This window comes from Helicoverpa armigera, chromosome 5, assembly GCF_030705265.1.
Source record: "Helicoverpa armigera isolate CAAS_96S chromosome 5, ASM3070526v1, whole genome shotgun sequence".
Taxonomy (NCBI): domain Eukaryota; kingdom Metazoa; phylum Arthropoda; class Insecta; order Lepidoptera; family Noctuidae; genus Helicoverpa; species Helicoverpa armigera.
In genome coordinates, this window is record NC_087124.1 from 9,750,297 (window position 1) to 9,772,063 (window position 21,767).

At 37.4% G+C, this 21,767-nt stretch overlaps 1 protein-coding gene across 5 annotated transcripts in view; it reads left to right on the plus strand.

Annotated features, from left to right (window-relative positions):
- The window catches only part of Hr4 (Hormone receptor 4), a 92,153-nt gene that overhangs the window by 57,003 nt on the left and 13,383 nt on the right, over positions 1-21,767 (plus strand). For 3 of the 5 annotated variants that reach the window (XM_021332154.3, XM_049842503.2, XM_049842502.2), the window contains one exon: positions 17,257-17,361. In XM_021332154.3, the coding sequence (XP_021187829.1) occupies positions 17,262-17,361 (100 nt within the window). In that variant the 5' untranslated portion in view covers positions 17,257-17,261. Of the gene's footprint in view, positions 1-7,234; positions 7,721-17,256; positions 17,362-21,767 lie in introns of those variants that run through there. The other 2 variants (XM_021332151.3, XM_021332150.3) reach the window with 2 other exon arrangements.

The window sequence follows — 21,767 nt, forward strand, 5'->3', positions numbered from 1 at the left end:
GTTACTGTGGCGCGCTCGCGTGACTCCATCGCGTGCCCAATCACCCCCACTAACCCTCCGCCACATCCGAACCACTCCAAACTGCACACCTAATTATCTTATCGCATGAGACAAATATGTAACACTTGCACTAACGGCTGCTTTTAGCTATCTACGGGACTAGATGCAGGATGCACCTATTTGTCGAGTTATAAATAACTGCAGTCTACCTAGCAGCTTAAATAACCGCAATCATTTTCGTAATATGAACTTGATAAAACGAAATTTAAAGGTTACGCGTTTTCGAAAATATACATTAAACACGTTTACACTCCGTTTTGTTGTTTCGAAAGAAAGCTGTTAAGCTTGTCAGCGCACACATTTATCCTTCCATTTGTAGGGACATTAAACATATGACTGCCGACTGTTTGTCATGATTTTTTCCAGGCAAAGATATATTTTCATTACCCTCATTTACAATGTTTAGCAGCAAATCGTTTGTTGACTGAAAGACAAATTTAATCGCTGGAAACATGACTTTCAGGCTGAATTCATGTGCATATTATTGTGTCGCAACGCGTATCATGTTTCTGAGCAAAATAGAGTTGGGCAGTTAAAAGGGAAACTAAAATACCATAAAACATAACGGATGACGCCGCAACAAGTATTTCTCGTAGCTGGGTTAACGCCAGTTTATATGAGGAAATTCGTTTTAGTGTTTTGGTCTCGTGAAAATTTCGTAACTGCGTGCAACTGGCCCGCGGTGAGTCAAGTGTAAATTTATAAACAATAACAACCTTATTATTTACGAAACGTTTTCACACAAGTTTTGAATTAATGTTGCTCTATGGGAGACTGACAAATTGCTTTGAGATTGTATCTCGTTTATTGGATGGCAATTGCAACTTTCCAGAATGAGTACAGTTACGAGCAAAGTTATAAAGTAACAAAAGAACACGAACATCTTTGTCTAGAAGAGTCACAAAGTGGTTAGAAACGAGCTGCATATAATTGTCGAAGTAGTTTTTACATAACGTGTGACATTGCCGTCGCCTGCTTACGCAAGGATGCACTGGCCATCGGCGCACTTGCGAAAGTGAACACACGTGCATTGTTAAGGGCAACACTAAATAAATAACGCATGTGCAAATGTGGCAGTACTTAGTAGTAATGGATAAAGTGACTTGGCTTATTGTATATCCCAAAATACTTTGCATATCCGTATTTTCCCGGTAAATAGTACAGGTCAAAAAGAACGATGTTTTATTGTCAAAAAAAACATTTCTGTCAATATTTTTTTACCAAGTAATAACAATAATAAAAATAAATTGGCCAATTAAGATTCAGTGACTTAAATTCAATAATAAATTATTTAAACATTAGAAACAGTCTTCGCTTTAACAAACTATTATACAATACGTTCTTTGAAACTATAATCTAGGATTTGCAGTCTAGACCATTTTTTTACGAAATACTATTCGGTAGCCGCAAGCGCAGTAGCTAATTGAACGATACATTCACTACATTTTTGTTTGTTTTTTTAAGTTATTAAAGCCATATTAAGGCTATTTACGCAAGAAAGACAGCGAGAGTTGACAGCTACGAGTTTCTAATATCCGTTATTAAAAGTTAAGCCATATTAGAACTAAATTAAATCGTCGCAATATATTAAAAATAAAAGTAGCACAATTAATATTTATTATATCTCAAGAAAATCTGTTTAATAACACACCTACACCTAACGAAGCTCGGCAGTAAGATTAACGATTATGATGAAAATTAATGAACACAACTACACATTTCGTCAATTTAGAGTACCTATAACTAATCGAGTGTCAAATCGATTTAAAATATTGGCATCGATTAAAAGTTTTAGCGCCATAAATTATCGTTTTTCTCATTTTAAGCCACACCTAGACGTCTGATCATCGAAAGTGATTTCGCAAACACAAAGCAGAATGCGAGTCGTCGACAAACTGCTAAAAGCTTCGAGTATTGCTCAATACCAATTGAAAAGTGATGTGCTATGATCGCGTCTAGTATAGTACATTACTCAATGGCTAGGACAAGTGCTAATACTCGTAAATTAAAACATCTCTTTGAATGTCCCAAATAAACAAGGGTAAAGACCTTTTACGTAAGTGAGTTACGTGGCCCGGTGAGAGGCAATGTCAGCCTTTACGATTGTTATGACAGCTACGCAGTCTTAGATCCCCACACAATGCCGCGTTACGATCAACTCGACTGCACAAGCTTGTTTACCATTTTTTTCCTTATGCACTCAAATAAAAGAATTTAAATTCATTGAAGAGCTCAAAAATAAAGCCTTTTAATAAATTATTTCAGTACAATAGAGAGAAAAAATAATTGTCTCTTCTAAATAAAATATAATATACAATCTTTGATAATGATGGATAAAAAACAGTGTTTAAGGTAATTTCAAATACGTAATTCAAAGAGGTCTACGAAGATTGCTACGAGCTACGCCGCTACACGCTATATGCTACGCAATTTCTCACATCTTATAACGCCTGTAAACTTCTTATTTACGTATTTCAATCTTTATAAGTTTTGAAACAAGTTCAAATATAAATTCAATCGGATTAAATTGATTCTAACCATAAAATTCAATTACAGATAAATGTATAAATATGTATATAAATATTTTTTTACAATGTTTCACAACATGGCAGTGTATTGCAGATCAAGGTTCCTCTTTATATCTAATAAAATTCGTCTTTTGTTTCGCTAGTGTTATGTGCCTAAAAAGGTCAATGAACAGCCTCGGTATTTCTACAACCGAACCTTGTATAACATAACGGCGTTAGTTGTATTTCGCGATACTTTATTTTGAATACTATGCTGTGTAAATAAGGTTCAATTTACATTTAAATTTTCGTGAATGAAGACCTTACGTCTCGCTGTTCAAACCGCGATGTGCACGGTGAACTTCGTCGTAGGTTACGCTGCTATTTCAATGCAATTTGAACTCAGACACGAGGCATTAGATGTCGAAATCATTTGGCATCAACGGGCTGTTTTGGCATGTTGTATTTAATTTATAGTTTGGCAGTGACGGCCAAAATGTTAGTTTGTTTATCGTTACCGCTCGTTCTTGACAGCGAAAAAGTGAAAACGGCTGCGGTGGCTGAGCGTGGTGATTGTGAAACTAGGCTTCGCGGCGAGGCCTCGCGACGATGGTGCGCCCGCGCCGGCAAACACACTTATGTAATAGGAAGCATGCCAGTGTTGATTCCTACTAACTGTCACAACATGTGTCATAAAATCAGTCACGCATGTCATGAGTAATCTTCCTTCTTATTGGGACAAACTAATTAAAAATCCAAACATTGTAAGCATTAGAAATCTTTCTGTATATAACAGTCATTAGGTTAGGGTCATTTAAACAATTTCACGTTTATGATCATTCGCAAAATTTCATGCCATTGACATTCAACTCTGGCAACTTCTACGAGATATGCAAATGGGTTTTTAAGAAATTAATTTTGAAATATAATAGCTCGATTAAATAAAATATTTTTTAGTCTGGATTTTTAAAATTATTTAATGGAAGAACCGATTGCGAGCGGCACTTAACAAAACTTTCAAAGGCGATAAGATCTGTATAATTGCATATATATTTTGGCAATGTATAATGCATTTGCCGTCGCCGTTCGTCGGCCGAGCCAAATTTTAGAACAATGGTGATGATTAGTGTCATTGACATAACTATTGTTCATTGTTAAATTGACGTAGTTTTACTTTTACCAGGCTACCGTTCTCGAAGATTTTATAACGCAAAATTATGACTGTATTTTTATATTTCAAATTCAACAAACCATTATAACTTTACACTAAACATACCATTAAAATATTTATGTTCTACAAATTAAAAAGGAAGAAAACCTGAATCAACACAGCAACAGTAAATATGTAGACTACATAAAAACTTATTGCAATAAGAACTTCAACGTCTGCCACAGACTATCAAACAAAACTCATACAAATCAACAATTTTAAATTAAGAACGAGGAAACTATGCAGTAGACTCATTTAGGTCCGCTTTGTCGCGATGTTTACCAATGGGTGAGGTCATTCACACCTTTATCGCGCGACTCGGCAGAATTCGGATTGTCACCAGGCGAGCGTTTTGTCAACTGATACATAAAGAGATCACAACAACACTACGTCACTGTAGGTTTACTGTAATCGGTCAGGCAAAGGCAAAGTTTAGTCTACGTGGAATAGGAAGGCATAGGTATTTTAAGAAATTAGGAAATTTTTATTGTATAGTTTATTTAAGTACTTCTTAAATTCTATAATACAGAACTATGTATTAAAGTAATACGTTGTAGGTGAGTGAACGAAATTAACCTACTCACATTACAAATGTCTTGAATACTGATTTTATTTTGAAGATAAACATACGTGTCCCAGAAAATTTAGTAACATGCGATCATATTTCTATTTGTTTTGTGAACTATCGCCAGTCTAATAAAGAAAAGAAAACAATTTTATCAACAACCGGTGGCCTTATCAAACAATGACTCGTGATTTTGGTTGTTTCAATACATTTTGACAAATTATACGAGATTGCTGCTTAAGGTAGGTCATTCAACTTCAACTAGATCACCTAGTCTCGGCGAGGCGTGTGAAAAACATCCACTCCACATCCAACGTATCGATACAATGAATTCGTCGATACGCATCACTGAGCAACTGATAAACATTTCAAACGATGGGAACGAAATTCTAAATTCTGTGGTGCAGTTGCGAAACTATATTGTTAGCTCTTTAGCACAATACCACAAAGAGTGTCAGTTTGTCAAAGATAACTTTAGTTCAATCCTTTCTCTAATATCGAAGTCAAATATTTGTTCAATCGAAGAATTTAGGCAGGGCTGATACGCCTATAATTCTGGTATCGATAACATTCACTGAAAGTTGGTCACGTTCGCAGTCTGAAAATGTTATCTTTGTACTTGTTTGACATCGATAGAGCTCAGCGTCAAAGCAAACAAATAACGATTCAGTCTGTCACCACGTTTATCTGTTGTTTTTAATGTTTATCTTTCAGTCGGTACATGACATTATTCCGCTAAACTAGACTGCAGACGTTTTAATCAATATTCAATCATTAGTGGGTTATACCGGCTAACAGAAATTTCTGCAGTATATAGAGACATTAACGCATGTTAATACTAAATTATAAAATGATTCAAAGTATTTCTGAACGTTCTGAACTTCACATGGTTTACTGACACCGTGTTATTAACCTCCACTGACGTAGTTTTCTGAAACACATATAAATGCCTACAACAAAATTTTGTACGTCTAATGATATCTAACTCGGACACACTGACTCATAAAGCTACATAACCGCCCATGAAAAATTCATTGTCACTAAATATAGTACAAAAATTAAACAGACACGATTCCAAGAATACAACGTATGGTGTCGAATATTGCAGGACTTCCTGTTTTCTCAACCACGAATGGGGTTATTCGGTAGTGCTCGCTTTCACCCATTCTTCAGATAGGCCAGCCATACATAGCTCGTTGCGTCAATATTTCGAGTGGCCGTGTTTTCTTCGGGAGAATAGTTAACCCAGTTTCGGTCGGTCCTGGCTAAATATACCGCGGCTACCTGACTTCGAGCGCATACCAGCAGCGCACGGTCGCAGCAACCGCATGACATGTTGTCAATCTTATTTAAAATATCTGTTTATATTTTAATGTTACGTATCGTTGGCAGGGATGTACTGACTGACAGACGTGATTCACTTGTACGTAGAATTTCATATATCGAATGTAGGTCTGAAAAAAATGTGAATACTTTAACTTAGGCTGCAGACTTACAAGATGCATTGTTACTGCAAAGTTGTGCTGAAGCGCTAGAAACTTGCCTTTTTAAACTTTACTTCTGCAAGTTATTTTAACTTGAGGACTAAGTTTTTATGGATGCCAAGCAAAAACTCCTGAACTTAGTTAAGACTTTATATAACTTAACTTTCATTGTTTACGATTTATATTTTTCCTCGAGGTTTTCGACCTCTATTACTTCTACCAAAACCACATACAGAAAACCTATGTCTTCATGTATATTCGGTATAAAATAGTGGCTGTTTATTGCATACATCGTTAAACCACCTGAAGGCAATAGGCTACCCATCACTTTTAAGTAATTTACTATTGCACCTTCTAACAAGTTTTTGTAACACCCGGTAGCAGTGTGGCATATCACTTTTTGTTCCCCTAACTTCACATACATACTATAAGTATTGCGAATTAAAGTACTGCAGTTTCTACAATAAAATAGATGACTGTCCACGATTTTTAGAAAGGTCTCGAACTAAATAGTGAATGAATTTATAACATTCAGCGTTTTGTTCGAACAATGAATCAAAAGCGTAATCTAGATACTGGTGAATAGCGGCCGATGCGAATGAACTCGCTTTTAATGTAACCCGACACATAAGTGTGCCATCGGCCCGGCTAACCTTTCTGACTAAAAACTAACGCTAAGTAGGGTACACATTGTCGACAACAATTAAACCATTCTTGATAACCGAATTAATAACGCATTAACAACTACCAACTTTTGTAACCCCCAAACATGTTTCTTTCGAAATAACTGAATACCAAGTGTCTTTTAAACAGTAGAAATTTTGCAGTTTGTATTGAGGAGGTAAATACAAGGTCAATATTGCTAAATCTTGAAAACTACAATTTTCGAATGCAAGCATTTTAATAGCTGTAGTAGGTATTGCGTGTCACCTGACATATTTGATGTTCTAAGTAAATACATGTAATGCACAGTCGCATTCGTAAAATACCTAAGACAATACTGTCAGTGTGTAGAGCAGTCGCTGCGCGGTCATGAGGAACCGCGCGTGCGCGTGCGGCTGACCTACTTATGCGCTGGCGACCATTAGTACTTGCCATCAGACCACACACGCTAAACTACCACGCCGCACGCCCAGCGACGTTACCGCGGCCCATCATAGTTCCTACTGAAACATCATCACTAGCCATACTGAATCCCTTTTCGGCAGTTCAATGACCCCGCTATCGAAATCCGCACACTCACACGCGCGTCCACGGACGGAACGGCCAGATAAAAAAAATGAAACAAAAAACATCTCGCGTAACGGTGAATGAGTACCAGACAGAGATAACTATATTTCGGCAGTGTACTCGTCGAGTGTAAGGTCGGCAACGAAAAACACTGACGCAATTTTTACAGCGTACGTAATTGAGCACTGACGAAGTCAGCGGTGTGTGCGTGAGCGCCGAGAGCGACGCCCGCGTCCGCCGAAACGGAGGCGGAATATTTAGGTGAAAGTGTTTCGAATTTCGACATGACGACATTCGCGCGCAGTCGTTATCGTGATTTTGCCGAATCGAGAGGTTCGTAGAGTGCGCAGGCAACCGCGACGCGACTGCGACCCGCGCCCGCGCAACCTTAAAGTGTTCACCCCGCAGGAAGTGCTCCGGACTCTGCATGCTGAACGTGTCTAGTGCTTGCGTTGAAAAACTATGCTGAGAGTTGGTGTGTCCAAAAATTTTCGGAGACGTAAATTAAAAAGGTGATCGGTGAATCCGGAACAAGGTGGTTCTTCGTGTGATGTGCGTGTTGAAGCGCTAAGCAAGCTGTCGGCGGGCGACAAGCTGGGGCCCGACGAGGCGCTGGACGCCTCCACTCACGCGCACCAACTGCAGACGATGACCTCCACCATGGGTAAATATTGTGATTATTCTGCAAAACATCACCCTGACCCCACATCGTAAAAAAAATAACAAGCACGTCTAGCAACCATCGCAAAAAAAAAAAACATCAAATATTTATTTAAAAAACATGAACTAACAAAAACATTCGGTGAGTGAAAATGTTCGTCTCTCACAGATAGTACTAATCCTGTATTATAAACACTAATGGAACTAACCCACATGTGCGTTCTGTATTGGTAAACTAACGGCCGGCCGTAGCACTTGCTACGCGCTACGAACTACCAACGGCAATACCTATATAATTATACAATTTATTTCAAATAATGTGGATGTTCAAATTATTTTAGACTTTTTATTTTTTCTTTTGTGATTTTTTTTTTCCAAGACATGAAATAACTTAATTTTTTTTTAAATTGAGTATTGATAAAGGTTACCCATTTTAACATAAATTATCATTTTAATTATTAATATTAAGGAAAAATCTTTAGATTCAAACATTTGGAATAGGAAAAATATATTGCGAAACATTGATAAGCTTATGAATAAGCAGGTAAGTCTCGTAGCCAAGTGCTACGACTTTTGCTACGAAGAATTATCAAGTAACGTTTACCGCACTGACGGCTTTCTTATTAAACCATAGTTTAAAATGTTATTTTTTTTCGAAGGAAACTATGTGCGCTTGAATATTATATTTTTATGGAAACTTTGAGCTTTCCAGTAACAACAAAATAATAATATAAAATGCTCATAAAACGGAATGGGCGAAAATCGTTGTTGTTCAAATAAAATATTTAATTAACTCTATACGGTTATTACAACTTTAAAAATAATTTCTCCGATTTTTTCACCTGGAAAAGTGTGTAATTTTAGTTGGCAACCTGAAATTGGATACGGAAACGATGCAGAATACATGTATTTTAAGCCAAAAACAAAAATACAACCAGTATTTTTTATTAAAGTGTATTGAAGGCTGCACGTGAATCGGTGGATATAGATAGTCAGGAATAACAACAGACGTTCATTGTAACATATTCTCATAAAAATATCTTTCAAAAACACTTCCTGCTTTGTCAATTTGCGCGCCAATATGAACTTTGTATCGAAACCAATAACACCTAGAACCGCATACACAAATACAACCGTGTTACTGGCTCAATGTCTTATTGAGCAAACACCGGATTCTGAAACAGTTCAAAAAAATAAATCAGCATAGAGTTGCAAAACAAAAGAGGTACCGTTTTACCATTGAGCGGTAACCATGACATTCCCAAATCATCTCGTGGATCACAATCGTGACTTCATAGTCTATGACCGGCTACTTTTACTTTCATTACAATATGGCCGCCCTTTGTCTATGTTCTATGAGTCGGTGAGGTTGTTGATCTCCCGCCATTTTGCCGTTGCCGAAATACGTTTTTTACGCTCACTTTCCAATGCGGTGAAAGCGAAAAGGTACAGAATGTCACTGCTTCCTTTCAAAGCATTGTAGTGGGAGGACGTTGTCGAGTTTCGATAATAATAGGTGCGTTATTTCGCCTGTCAAAAAAACTCTATTGTTCTCTAATTCGGATACATATGTATACATTTGTTCTGCTTCATGTACTTGGTGATAATACGTTTGTAAGACACGCATGTGTATAGGAGTTGACATGCCTTAGGAGATGTAAATGACTTGTACGATGCTTAGAGAAATCTCTGGAGTCAAAGTTTATTATTCTTTATTTCTTTACTGAATAGAGTACCTACTCTGTAATGTTCGACAATACCGTCACATTCCACGAATGCTGCATAAGGTTATATCTCGTGTACTCGACCTTCCCAATCGCATCTCGAGTCTTCAATGCTCTGAGTACTTAAATTTTTTGTAGGTATTTGGGAATCTTAATAAAAATGCGTTTTAATTAATTAATTATAAGTAAAATTATGATTAAATTCAAATAAACTATGAATGTGTTTGCAAATTATTGTGAATATGCATACTTGAGCAGTCATAATTATTTCTTTAGTTAAAAATATATTGCAATTAAATCTGGATTTTTTCTATAACATAGGAAGTCTTCGGATCGGAAGTGTCGGTGTTTAAAAATGGAACGTTTTAGCTGTGCGCACGCGCATACAACCTGAATGTCAAGGCGCTGCGCCTGAGGCCATGAGGCCCAGTGTTGGGGCTCCAAATGTTAGTGCTAGTGAGATTTGATATTTTTTTGTTATATTTTGCACTTTAATAGGAAGAACATGGTGCCAAGTGCATTTCGCCATCTTTCTTAATTTAAATATTTAGTGTCCAAGACAAGACTTATTTATTAATTGCCTCGTGAGACCTCGTGGTCCCACACAAGATAAAAATAAAAAAATAATTTTAAAAATAAAATATTAATCATAAAATTATTAATCTGTTGTTCTAGAACCAAGTATGAAACATACTCAAATACACAGTATATGTCTACAAGATACCAATCAGTTTGGTGTCATAGGCATTCAAATGATTCACGATGATTGTAATTATTGTTGTCAAACATTAACCTCTATATCTTTTTAAAATATTTGTCAGGTGGTAATTAACATATTATACATATGTATACCTCAATCTTCTAATGTAGTATTTCAAAGGTTTTAAGTACACACATAATAAAAAATGCTTCAGCTGCTAAAACTGTATTTTACAAACCATCAATCATTATTAACAGTTAATTTTAAAAACGACAACAAAAAAAAACAACTAGAGCAAAAAGGCAAAACGGAAATACTTTTTAGGCAATACCGTTGACATTTAAAAACCTTTGAGGTCATTACCCTGTCTGTTGACTCAAATACTGCCCTAGGCATATTCGATAAGCAAATATATTTAAAACAAAAAGCTATCTACAAATACGATAAACTGAAGACAGTAATAACTACAATTTCTACGTTTAAATGAAAAGAGGTCATAACCAAATGAGTAGGCATATTATTAGGAAAGAAAAACGTTTCATGTAGCTTTCTACTGATCGAAAAATAGAAAAATATCTTGCTGAACGTATGCTCTTAGAAAAACCAATAAAAATGAATTCTTTGTAGTAGGCAAAGGCAGTAAATGAAGACACAAAAATATAAAGGCCTTAAAGATCCGAGAATATTTAACTTGAGCCCAAACAAGCTACCAGTGTTACTTCACAGCCCTGAAGTGTTCAAGGAACATGCGTACACGCAGTCCGTTCACTCGGGCACTCGATTCGAGGTGCGTCGCCCAATCGGGCAGCCGACCTCGCCGGTGACACTGACATTGCAACCGGAACCACTCGACCACTTCCTGACATACACACCGACAACACAAGATGTACATTCTTATCTGTTCTATTATTAGATTCGAAAAACATTTTTAAATTGGACGGATAATAGTCCTGTTTTGAAAATACTAAGGTCTACAAGCTTGTAGACCAAGCTTTTTTGCGCATGAATCGATGTAGTGATGTCATTTTTTTTCGCTTAAAACTTTAACTAGTTCGTGGCATATCCGTCTTTCTGGCAGTCCATTTATTTCGGCAGTATAGAATATATCATTTGTATAAACATGCCACTCAATGGATGATATGAGTAGGTCAACGTTACTCGGATTTAATGGTGTACTGAAATAATTAATCATGTATTTATTCGCGAGTATTTCCTCACATACCGCGAACTGGTTTAAATAAACATAGTTTTGATAATGGTAGTTAATTTTGTTCACGAAACTGGACTGTTAGAATTGTGACTTACATTTTTCGAATAACGCAGTTTACTTAGACCGGTATGATGCAAGAAGAACTACCAGTTAGTACAGGCAACCTTGACAACTTACAACATTCACACGAGACTGTCTTGATACATTCTACGTCCGTTTGGCTAAACAATCTTCGGAACTTATGACGTGGATGAGCGAAACACGGTTAAGAAATGTCTGGATATTTCATCAAAGAAAAATTAGGTTGACCATATGGTAGGAAGATTCTTATTTTATGACTCTATAAAATTATTTTTTGTTTGATGGGAAAGTAAACATAATAAAGCGTACTTTTGTGACTAAGCTGGCGGGGAAAATTGGATACCAAACTGAATGTAGTACTTTTCCTTTTTCTTAAATTCACAATAACAATAGAAAGTCCATTGCACCGATGTTTTGTACCTAGACTCAATAACTTATGATTTGCTCAACATTTTGTTCGTGGCTGATTGCCAAAGCTCATTAGACTTTCAAGAGATTTTCTATGACTCAATCCCCGTTCATAAGTACATCATTAGAGTCTAAAAGTCTTACAAAGATTACTAAGCTAGAGCCTTTATGTATAGTTCACTTAACCACACGTAAGTGAACGTACAGTTTTTGAAAGTGCCAGCTTTCGTTTTTTTTTTTAACCAAAACTTAGCAGTTGCTATAATACAGCGCATTCAAATAAGTAATCTAAAAGAGCCCACTATTACCAAAATAGACTGCATAATAAATATCTATTTTTAAACAAATTCTTCCTTATTTTTTACAATACAGTTCAAGGAAAAAAAAAAACTACCACGTTAATAGTATTATTATTTTTAACTCACGAAAATATTTTTGGCGCACACCATTCGTACGTACATTCGTAGAATATTTAGTTCAGCCAATCATAATATTTATGATTTGCGGGCATAAAACCATATTAGTTCCAATGAACCCCGCCACTGGCGCAACTCATGAGTAGTATGGATTTCAGCCAAATGTAGGTCACGTAAGTACGTATGAAAGTGTACTGAAATCATGGATACTTAACCACGGGATACAGAATTGCATAACCCACCCTTTCGCGCTTTTACTCTTCTTTCCACGTCTCGAATGGCCAGTATTCTATTTTTGAAATAACAAAAAGGTTTTATTTTGATGATTAAAAACTAAAGAATGTTATCAACTCTTATCTGAAGAAAATATTTTGTTCAGTTCCGTAATTAACAGGTTTATTGACAAACAAAGCAGGATAACCACTTAAGAGCTATTCAATTCGAAATAATAAAATAACATATGCAATTAGATAAAACTTTTTCGTGTGTCAATCTTTTAAACTTTATTAATAACGATGTTAAAACAATCCCAGATGCTTCCTCCAAGGGCACGCCACCATAGTGGCGGTAAGTCCCCTCTTTGAGGAGTGGCTCGGGAGGAGTCACGGCGCCCTCACGTACCGCATGACGCAGGTCCTCACCGGACACGGTTGTTTCGGGAGGTATCTGCATCGAATCGGTCGTGAGGAGGCGCCCGGGTGTCACCACTGTGCGGATGGCCCCGAGGACACGGTGGACCACACAGTCCAGGAGTGCCCTGCGTGGGAAGGGCACCGCCGGGTCCTCGTCGAGGCTTTAGGCGGCGGCGACCTCTCGCGTCCGGCCCTAGTTCAAGCCATGGTCCGGGGCGAGAGGGAATGGGATGCCGTCGCCTCCTTCTGCGAAGCAGTCATGCTCGAGAAGGAGGCGGCGGAACGTCAGAGAGTTCGCACCTCTCATCCCGGCCGCCGCGCTGGAGCAGGTAGACACCACGGGCGCCGGGTGTCGCGAGACGACTCCCGGCCACCGTAGGCGTGGGTCTGTGGGCGGTGAGTTCGGGTGGCTCATCGCTCATGTCTGTTTTTAGACATCAGACCCGTGTCGGCGGCGCGCGTTGTTCCACGCGCTCCTCAAAGAGATGTCAGCAACCCCAGAGGGGCCCAGCAGGGCCAAGGCCTGCAGGGGCTGCGGGTTGTTCGAAAGAGGTACCGCGGCCCTAGCACATAAGGCCTACGACGGAACACGACGGCTTTTAGTCAGTAAGAGTCTGACACTCCCTCACCGCTGCTAACCCACAGCGGGAGGGGTCATTTGATGATTTTTTACGTCGTTAAAAAAAAAAAAAGCATTCATATCTACAAAAGCACCAACATAAATGGCCGAATAATTTTCATTGCTAATTCCATGACCCCCAAGTTTGGTGCACGTAGGTGTAAACCAAGAAGAGAACCCTAACAGCGGAACTTCGGACGATAAGCGGGCGACCGCGGCAGAGGTCACTTTATTTCCGGACTTTCGGACAAAACACGTGTGTTAACAAGCCCTTAATTTGAAGCCTTGGGTACTAGGAAATACTGTCCTTAAGTATGTATATTTCCCATTTCGACCTCACGTTGTTCGAGTATTATCTAGGCTTAAGGTTGTCGTTAAATTGTATCTTGGTAGGATTTTTGCAATTAGTAAAAGTTTTTACCAGATGAATCCCAAAAACAACACTAAAGTGAACTTTATTTCAAAGAGCAGAAAGCTTAAAGTTGCTTTGCCTATCCTAGCGTTAACGCACACGCAGTAAACATAGGTGCATCCATTGAATTGAAATTAGCATTACGCAAACAAAAGACAGTCTCAAATTCTAAATTCAAATGGAAAACAATTGAACGCAACAAAGTGCTCAAATTCCTACATTGTTGCCGCGTCTCGAGGACGGAACATATATCATGTACTTACTAGACGTGCTATTTAATGAGCAACATTAATGAATGCAATCAAACAAAGCCGAACAGCGGTCAAGCGACCGACCCTGGGTGGGGACGCACGCGCACTTCCGTGTGATCTTGCTTTAGGCTACGTTCAAGATCAACCAATTCTATTATCCCTTTATCTATACACGTCTATGCATATTTATTAGACAAATATAATCAATATTCAAATTGTATGATTTATTGGTTTTATTTGGCTGGTTATTTATTCTAGAAATTAATGTTTTGGGTGTGTTTAGTCACGCTTAGCAAAATAAAATTACGAATATGAATTACGTGTTTTTTATATTTTCATCTCATTTGGAAAACCATGCGAAATGCTGGTGTTATTCAAAGTTGTCAGACAGCGCAGTGCTTAGAAACAGTAATCAGTTTTCTGATGATAATTTTATTCATCGATTTATCTAAATCATGATAAGGCGCACCTAGACTCTCACTATCTTAGGTCACTGACCAAACTGTGAGACATAAAAAAACAAAAACAATTCATGTGTACCTTCCGCTTCATAATACTCTAGCTGAATTTGATTCTATAGTAAATATAGCAAACATTATTTGATTTAGGTTAAAACAAACAACTCAATAAACAAAATTGTATTTATAACACTCCAAACTAAAGAAGGTTATTTAAATACAATTTATCATCATATTTATATCATCGTATATTTTAACGCCAGTAATAAAGTCATAAGTATATATTTCCTATATGTCCGCGGAAGTTGAGTCTCACGGTCTCGCAAAAAGCTTGGAGCGTCGCGTCGCCCGCGCCGAATCTCGCGATAATTTTATTGACTCCATTTACACGTCATTATCAAGGTCTTTGACTCATTCCTGTTTATTTGAGACTAGTTCGTTTTATGTTGACAAAATAGTTTCTAAGAACATTGCACTCTAGTGTAATTTTAAATTAATTGCGGACTGCTTGCTATAAAGATAAACAGTACTGGTGACTAATAAAATTCATTTACGTTATTATTTCGCAAATGATGATCGAACGCATTTAGAGGTGTTGCTGTTTTCAAATTCTCAGACAGGAACGACTTTTGAATTTATTCATAAATGGAATCTTCGATTCGATCGCTGTTACGCAGCCGTTTACGTCATAACAAGCTTGTCCATTTTACGGTTATGCATTTGATTAGATAGCTATTTAAAAAAATAAATTTGGATAACAGTTGCTATGTCACGGTGCATTGTTCGCATCGCTATTATTAAAGTGTGAAGTGACGTTTGAATGACTCAAGCTCTTATCACATCACTCTATAAATATTTTACGAGTATTTTTTCTCGTATTCTACGTCAATGTTACAGCACTAGTTTACAAATACGCACCAAAGTTTAATGTTCACCGTGGTCACGCTATTATATTGTTGAGAAAAACGTATTAAGGTGAAATAATCTCGATATTGTTGCACAAATACATAGAAGTATTTGGATTTGTATTTTGGTATCGATTATAGTTTCCGGGTATGACGTTCGTGACCATAATTTGCAATAATTTAATATTTATATTTGTGAATAATTCAGACGAAACACAATCGTAGCCAAATCTGTTGATAATATTATGTTGACGTAAGCAAATCATAACAACCCACACAATTCACGGACAGCATTTATCAAAAACACGTGAACTCGTGTATTTTAAATTCGAGGTTAAGGAACTTATTTCGATAAAACTTATGTCGAATTTCTAGGCATGACACATGTACGAATAGTGTAATGACCTTTCACGTACGATATGAGTACATGTTAGTACATAGAATTTCCTAAATTAATGTCACAGCAACTCTGTTTGTCTGTGTTTTCGTAACGTTCATTTTTAAGTACTGATTCAAGTCAGATTAAATTTTGAAAGTATAACTTCCTACACATAGACAATATTTTATGTCATTATTTTCCAAGGAAATATATCACTCGTATGTATTTAAAGCACCGAAAATTAAAGTTATTCCTCCAAAATGCAAGTGACACCGCGTCCAACACTTAGTATATAAAGGATGCATGCAAAGATACGTAATAAGTTCGAATATCTAGCGTCAATTGGCGCCAATTGTCTATGATAAACATTAATCGGTCATGATTTTCGTGACGATAATTTCGTCACCATGAACAAATTAGTAGGTATGTCATGCAAATATGGTACTGATTCATATATCATTATGTGCCAATACTTTAATATGTGAAACTATAATTCCATATAGTGATTACTTATAGTGAGAGATAAGAAACGAAAAGCTATTTACAGGTCGATATATTTAGAAATCTGTCATGCCCGTAGCATTTTTAAGATTAAGATTAAAAATAGAACAACAATGCTACACGTCACTAAATAGTTTGTAGTTTCGCGAACATTAAAGAATAAACAAATGATTACATGATCGGTGACGTGTGAATGACGCAGCTAACGGTAGCTCGCAACAATGCATTACACTTTCGTGTGTGAGCTCACGGCGTACGTCGGCGCGATATCTGATACAAATTCCATTACACCTTATCAAAGCTATAAAACGTACTGTACGTAAGATGAATGGAAAACTAAATAAAACCTAGGGTCACGCGGTTTACGCCCGTAGTCAGCGCCAGCCATGAACCGGGCTGACATTGAAAAATGATAATAGTTTTCTTTTTTAAATCGGTAAATAAATAATATTCACAAATGATGCACGACCGCTACCCCATAATATCTGGTCCGCACTATGTGTCTCGGCCAGATATGTCACCAGATTGCCGTAAGTTAATTAATAAAAGTAAACAGTCACAAAGTCTAAAAATAATTTTATAAAAAAGAAAATAATTAATTAATTATTAATTTAAAAAATTAGAACTTTTATAGTAAAAAATCTTCTACTTTAAAAATTCTTCAAATTGAAAGATACCAGCTATTGTAAATTGAATACGTGTCTGCTGGTATAAAGTAATAATTGAATGTGTTTTTAAAGAATTTCTCAATAGGTCTTAACCCGTCGGCTATTATTAATAAGAATAAAAAACAAAAAAGGTTCATATTGTCATAGATTTTCATGTTTATTTTTTCTTGTTTCAGGAATAATGACACTCAGCCGCGGCCCGTGTGACCTCGACAACATGAGTCTGTTCCAAGACCTCAAACTCAAGAGGCGGAAAGTTGACTCCCGATGTAGTAGCGATGGTAAGTTGCATGTAAATTACTCTTTATTATTATCCTTCCGAATGACCATACAAAACCGTAATGAGACATTAATTGTAAGCAATTATTTATAAATACGCTGAAAGATTTATGGTTTTATTTTTCTTCGGCTTTTTATGGTCATACTTTTTACTGTCACTGCGTTTAAAAAAGGAACACCATAGACATATTCGAAGCTGACTTCCCGCCTCTTTGGAACTGTAAGGCTTTTGCCAGCCAGTAGCAGACGTTGCGGCGTTGTTATTGTAAATTGTAAATAAATAGATAAAGTGCGAGACATAAGGTCGCAGTACTGTGGTACTTGTTATTCGTGTCGAGATGTCTTCCATAGTTGCGACGCGGATCACGGACCGCTATCACTTTCTGTCGCTGCGAAGTCTTTTGTTACTAGTAATTTCATTTTCATTTAAACGTGACCCTCACATTTCCACTAATGGTGGGGGCGGACTTAATTTTTTACTTGTTTTTTTTTTTATTGTTTTAGTTTTTTATTGAAAGGATTATATGATTATTTTAGGTCGATTCTTCTCATAGTGTTGCTTGTTTGTAAAATATATCGATGCTCTAAGGGTAGGTCTGATACGTAGGTTTAAGTATTTCTCTGAAAGCATATCTGCTAAAGGGATTTTCAGAGATTATATCTCAAATAACTAGGTACGCATACTTATATATTAGTAAAGCCTCTTCTTTGGTCATAATAACTTCGGTTTCGTAACTTCAAAATAAAACATTACATTTTCAGTAACATAACATAAACTCGTGAAATTTTGCACTTAAGAGTTTCTAGAAATCTACTTTCTTGAAAGTGGACACTTTCGAACTAAAATACCGTAAATACTTTTCGTGAGCATTAATAAACTATATGTTACCTGTAAGTATTTTAAAAATAAAACTTAGAATTCGCAACTACAAATTGTATCACGAACTTATGTATATATTTTCTTTTCATCAAGGAAAACTCTGTAATAAAAATTGAGAAAATAAAACGCTCAAGCCACTCAAATCGATATTAACATAATCTTACACAACGAGATATTCGTAAACAAATTAGTGTTTGATAATGATCGTCACTAAAAGTTAAATAACAGATCAACATAACACGCCGTGAGAGAGTCGAAACTGGTTCCGAGAAATGCAAACTTTCACTTACAAATACATTAAAAAATAACTTCCAAAAACGAGATCCGGTTCAACGAGTTGTCGCTGGGGAACGGATTATGAATAGCGGTTATAATCTTCGTAATCTTATATTTCACTCTTATAACAATCATTTTAAAAGTCATCTTGCTTTAATGAAAGCACTTAGGTATTGAATCTTGAGAGTTCAAGATCGATTGTTCAAGAAACAAAAGAAAGAGTATTATCGCAACCAAAAAGACCAACCATTCAAGAATTAAATTTGAAAATGGAATCAATAGATAATTGAATTTATATCTGGCCTTTCAGAAAACATGTTTTTTTTTTATAGCGCTTGCAAAATATCGGATACGCCCAGAAAATAGCCACTTGAACTTGGTCTATGTTAATATTTTTTATATTAACACTTAATAATGATTACGTAACAATGACGTAGCAAGTGAAGTCACGGTGATAAAGAAAGTTTACGTAAACCCAAGAAAGGTGAAAGCAATAAATACCGGTGCTGTAATTATTGCTATTGTAGCCTCATGAATTACACATGAGAGAAAGATGTATTCACTGTCATATAACGTAACATCACGCCCGAGGCTAACGCCGAACATGATTTAAGAACACCATCTTTTATTTTTAAGCTTACACGTCTTTATGGAAGTGACTTGCTTTTATCTCGAATCTTTTTATGCAATAATGTTTCAGCAAAAAAATACATTCATGACAGTCATTCGCTCAACAAGAAAAACATAGACAAAGATCAGTAACCTATTCAGCCTAATCAAAACAGCACGTATCCGAACGTAAACACGCACGTCAAACTCTATTTAAAATTGTAATAATTCTTTCCAGGAATAGACGGGTTCTATTTTCGAAGTTTATCACTGAGATATTCGCATACAAAATTCGTGTAACGGTAGCTAAGTTGGGAGCATCGGAGCGGGCAGCATGGCTGCGTGGAAAACGCTTGAAACGGCTACGTGGGGTGTGACGCGACCGTGGCGTGACGCGGGAAGCGTCATCGTGACGCGCCCTCACACGCACTTCTGTGACAGACCACTTTGTACGTACTAACGAGATAACGACCCAACCAATTGTTTTTTGGCCTTACTTAATTATGCATGCCAAATGACTCTCGTACCATTTCATTTATTTATTGAAGGGGTTAGGGCCGTTCATTTCTGAAACGCAAAGTACGTGACACCAAATTAAAAACGCGTCATTGATTTGAAAACGCTCATGTTTCCACATTGTGAAATTTATACATTGTTTCGTACTCGAGTTTATTGCGGTACTCATTCTAGCCTTGTACAAGTAAACAGTGCATAGAAGGTGCATTAAACTCACAAAGCGTTATAAATAAATCAATAGCATCAACTTTCCTGTAAAAGTATGTATCCCTATATACCCTATAATACCCTGGTAACATAAAATAATACCTGTTAGCTACGGCACATATTTATACTTAGTTGATTCGTTTCAAAGACTCGTAAACTCATGGTTTATCAGAAATAGGTATGAACATATATAGTAAAGGCTATAGGTATATAAAACCCCATAAATAACCGAGTAAAAGCATGAATATTTCAGTTGCGAAAAATTATACGTATCTGCAAGTACTAATCACAAAGTCGTTTTACCACCCACCGAAGGTCTTGTGATAACGCGAGCGTAAATAAATTACTACCAGATTCAAGTGAAATAGTAAAACTGTTTGTATCGTCACGCTATTTTCGCAAGCGAGGTCAGCTGCACTTGAGGTACCAGAAAGAAGTACGTCGATATCGCTGGAGGCTGGAGGCCAATCGCATGTGATAAGATTAGCGATTACTTTGCTGCATAAAATAGGGGTAGAATGTTGCCAAGACTTAAATTGATTTATCGAAAACTTTGGGTCGTAATTGTTTTTGTTCGATTATGGATTACATTAGGTGTTTAGTTAGGTTGAATTCAGGTATCGCTAATGTAAGGCTTTACCCGTTTGTAAACTCAATTCGATCATGGTTGATGCCCCAAGTTTAGAGGATAATTTCAGTAGGAAAGCTTTCTTTAAATTGTAAGCTGCGAGGGTTCAGTAAAATTAAATAATAATTAAGCTGAAAAATAATAAGATTTCATTTTACCAGAATTCGAACCAGCATTGATAATTTAAATCTACTTTAACACTGCCGGCAAGAGGGATAATGAATCACTGCCACTACTCGTATAATACATCCCTCGCATTACAGTGATGACTTTCGCGAAAGAAATGATTGATACATTCAAGTTGGGAGGCAGGCGGGTCGGCGGGGCGCGCGGACACGTGGTGGAGTGGAGCCCCGGGGTGCCGGGCGGGGGGCGGGGTAGGGGGTGTGACCCACTTTCCCATGTGTCGGTGACCGCGGCCGACCTTCGAGCCTGCAGCGACCGAATAAACGATCGTTCATCCGCCCCGAAATAAAAGACTTGCAGCTTACGTAACTGCCTTTATTGTTGTCTGTCTATTCTTTTACCAAACAAACACTAACTCGATCTAGCACCAATATGCGAGATTAGTTACATAAAATAATGAACTCTAACGCTCACGCAAAGGCAACGAGATACAGGAAAACTAGCTATGTGCAACATTACCACTACCATAAAACGAGTAATCAGAACGGGACGTTTATCTAGGCGCTAGTGTGAGTCTACCTAGAACCTCTAGAGCTATTGCATCACGCGGCTAGAAAGATCGGTCCCCACCAATGATGTGGCAAAGGACGCGAAGTGAAATAGAGATCGTCCTCGAAGCGAGAGCGGTGCACGCGTTGCACTAGTCATTGTGCGGTTGCAGTTCGCACGCACGGCCGTCTGAGTGACCTAATAGCGGCTGGAGGGAGGGACCGGGAAGCGCTGCGGGGAGCGGGGCGCGGCTGCGCTCGTGCGGTAGGTCGGGCTCACTGCGCGCGCCCGCCGCCCGACGTCGCGCCGCCGACACTGGAAAACTTTCTTCGCGACTTTTCCTCGTGTAAACAAAACCGCGCAAAATTTTTGCGCCCGCGCGTCCCTGTATCCAGCCTGGATAACCGCGCGCCTTGCACAAATGAAGTTCATTATATCACCACAATATTTTTGTTTTCTTCTCAAATTTACTAATATCATAATCTTGAAATTTCCAATTAGACCACTGTGGACAATTATGTGATTAAAAAGATCAGTTTCTCAAATCATCGGACTATTGACCGTGTTTGCGATGTAATAATCAATCACGTGAGAGTTAAGACTACGCCTATGGATTT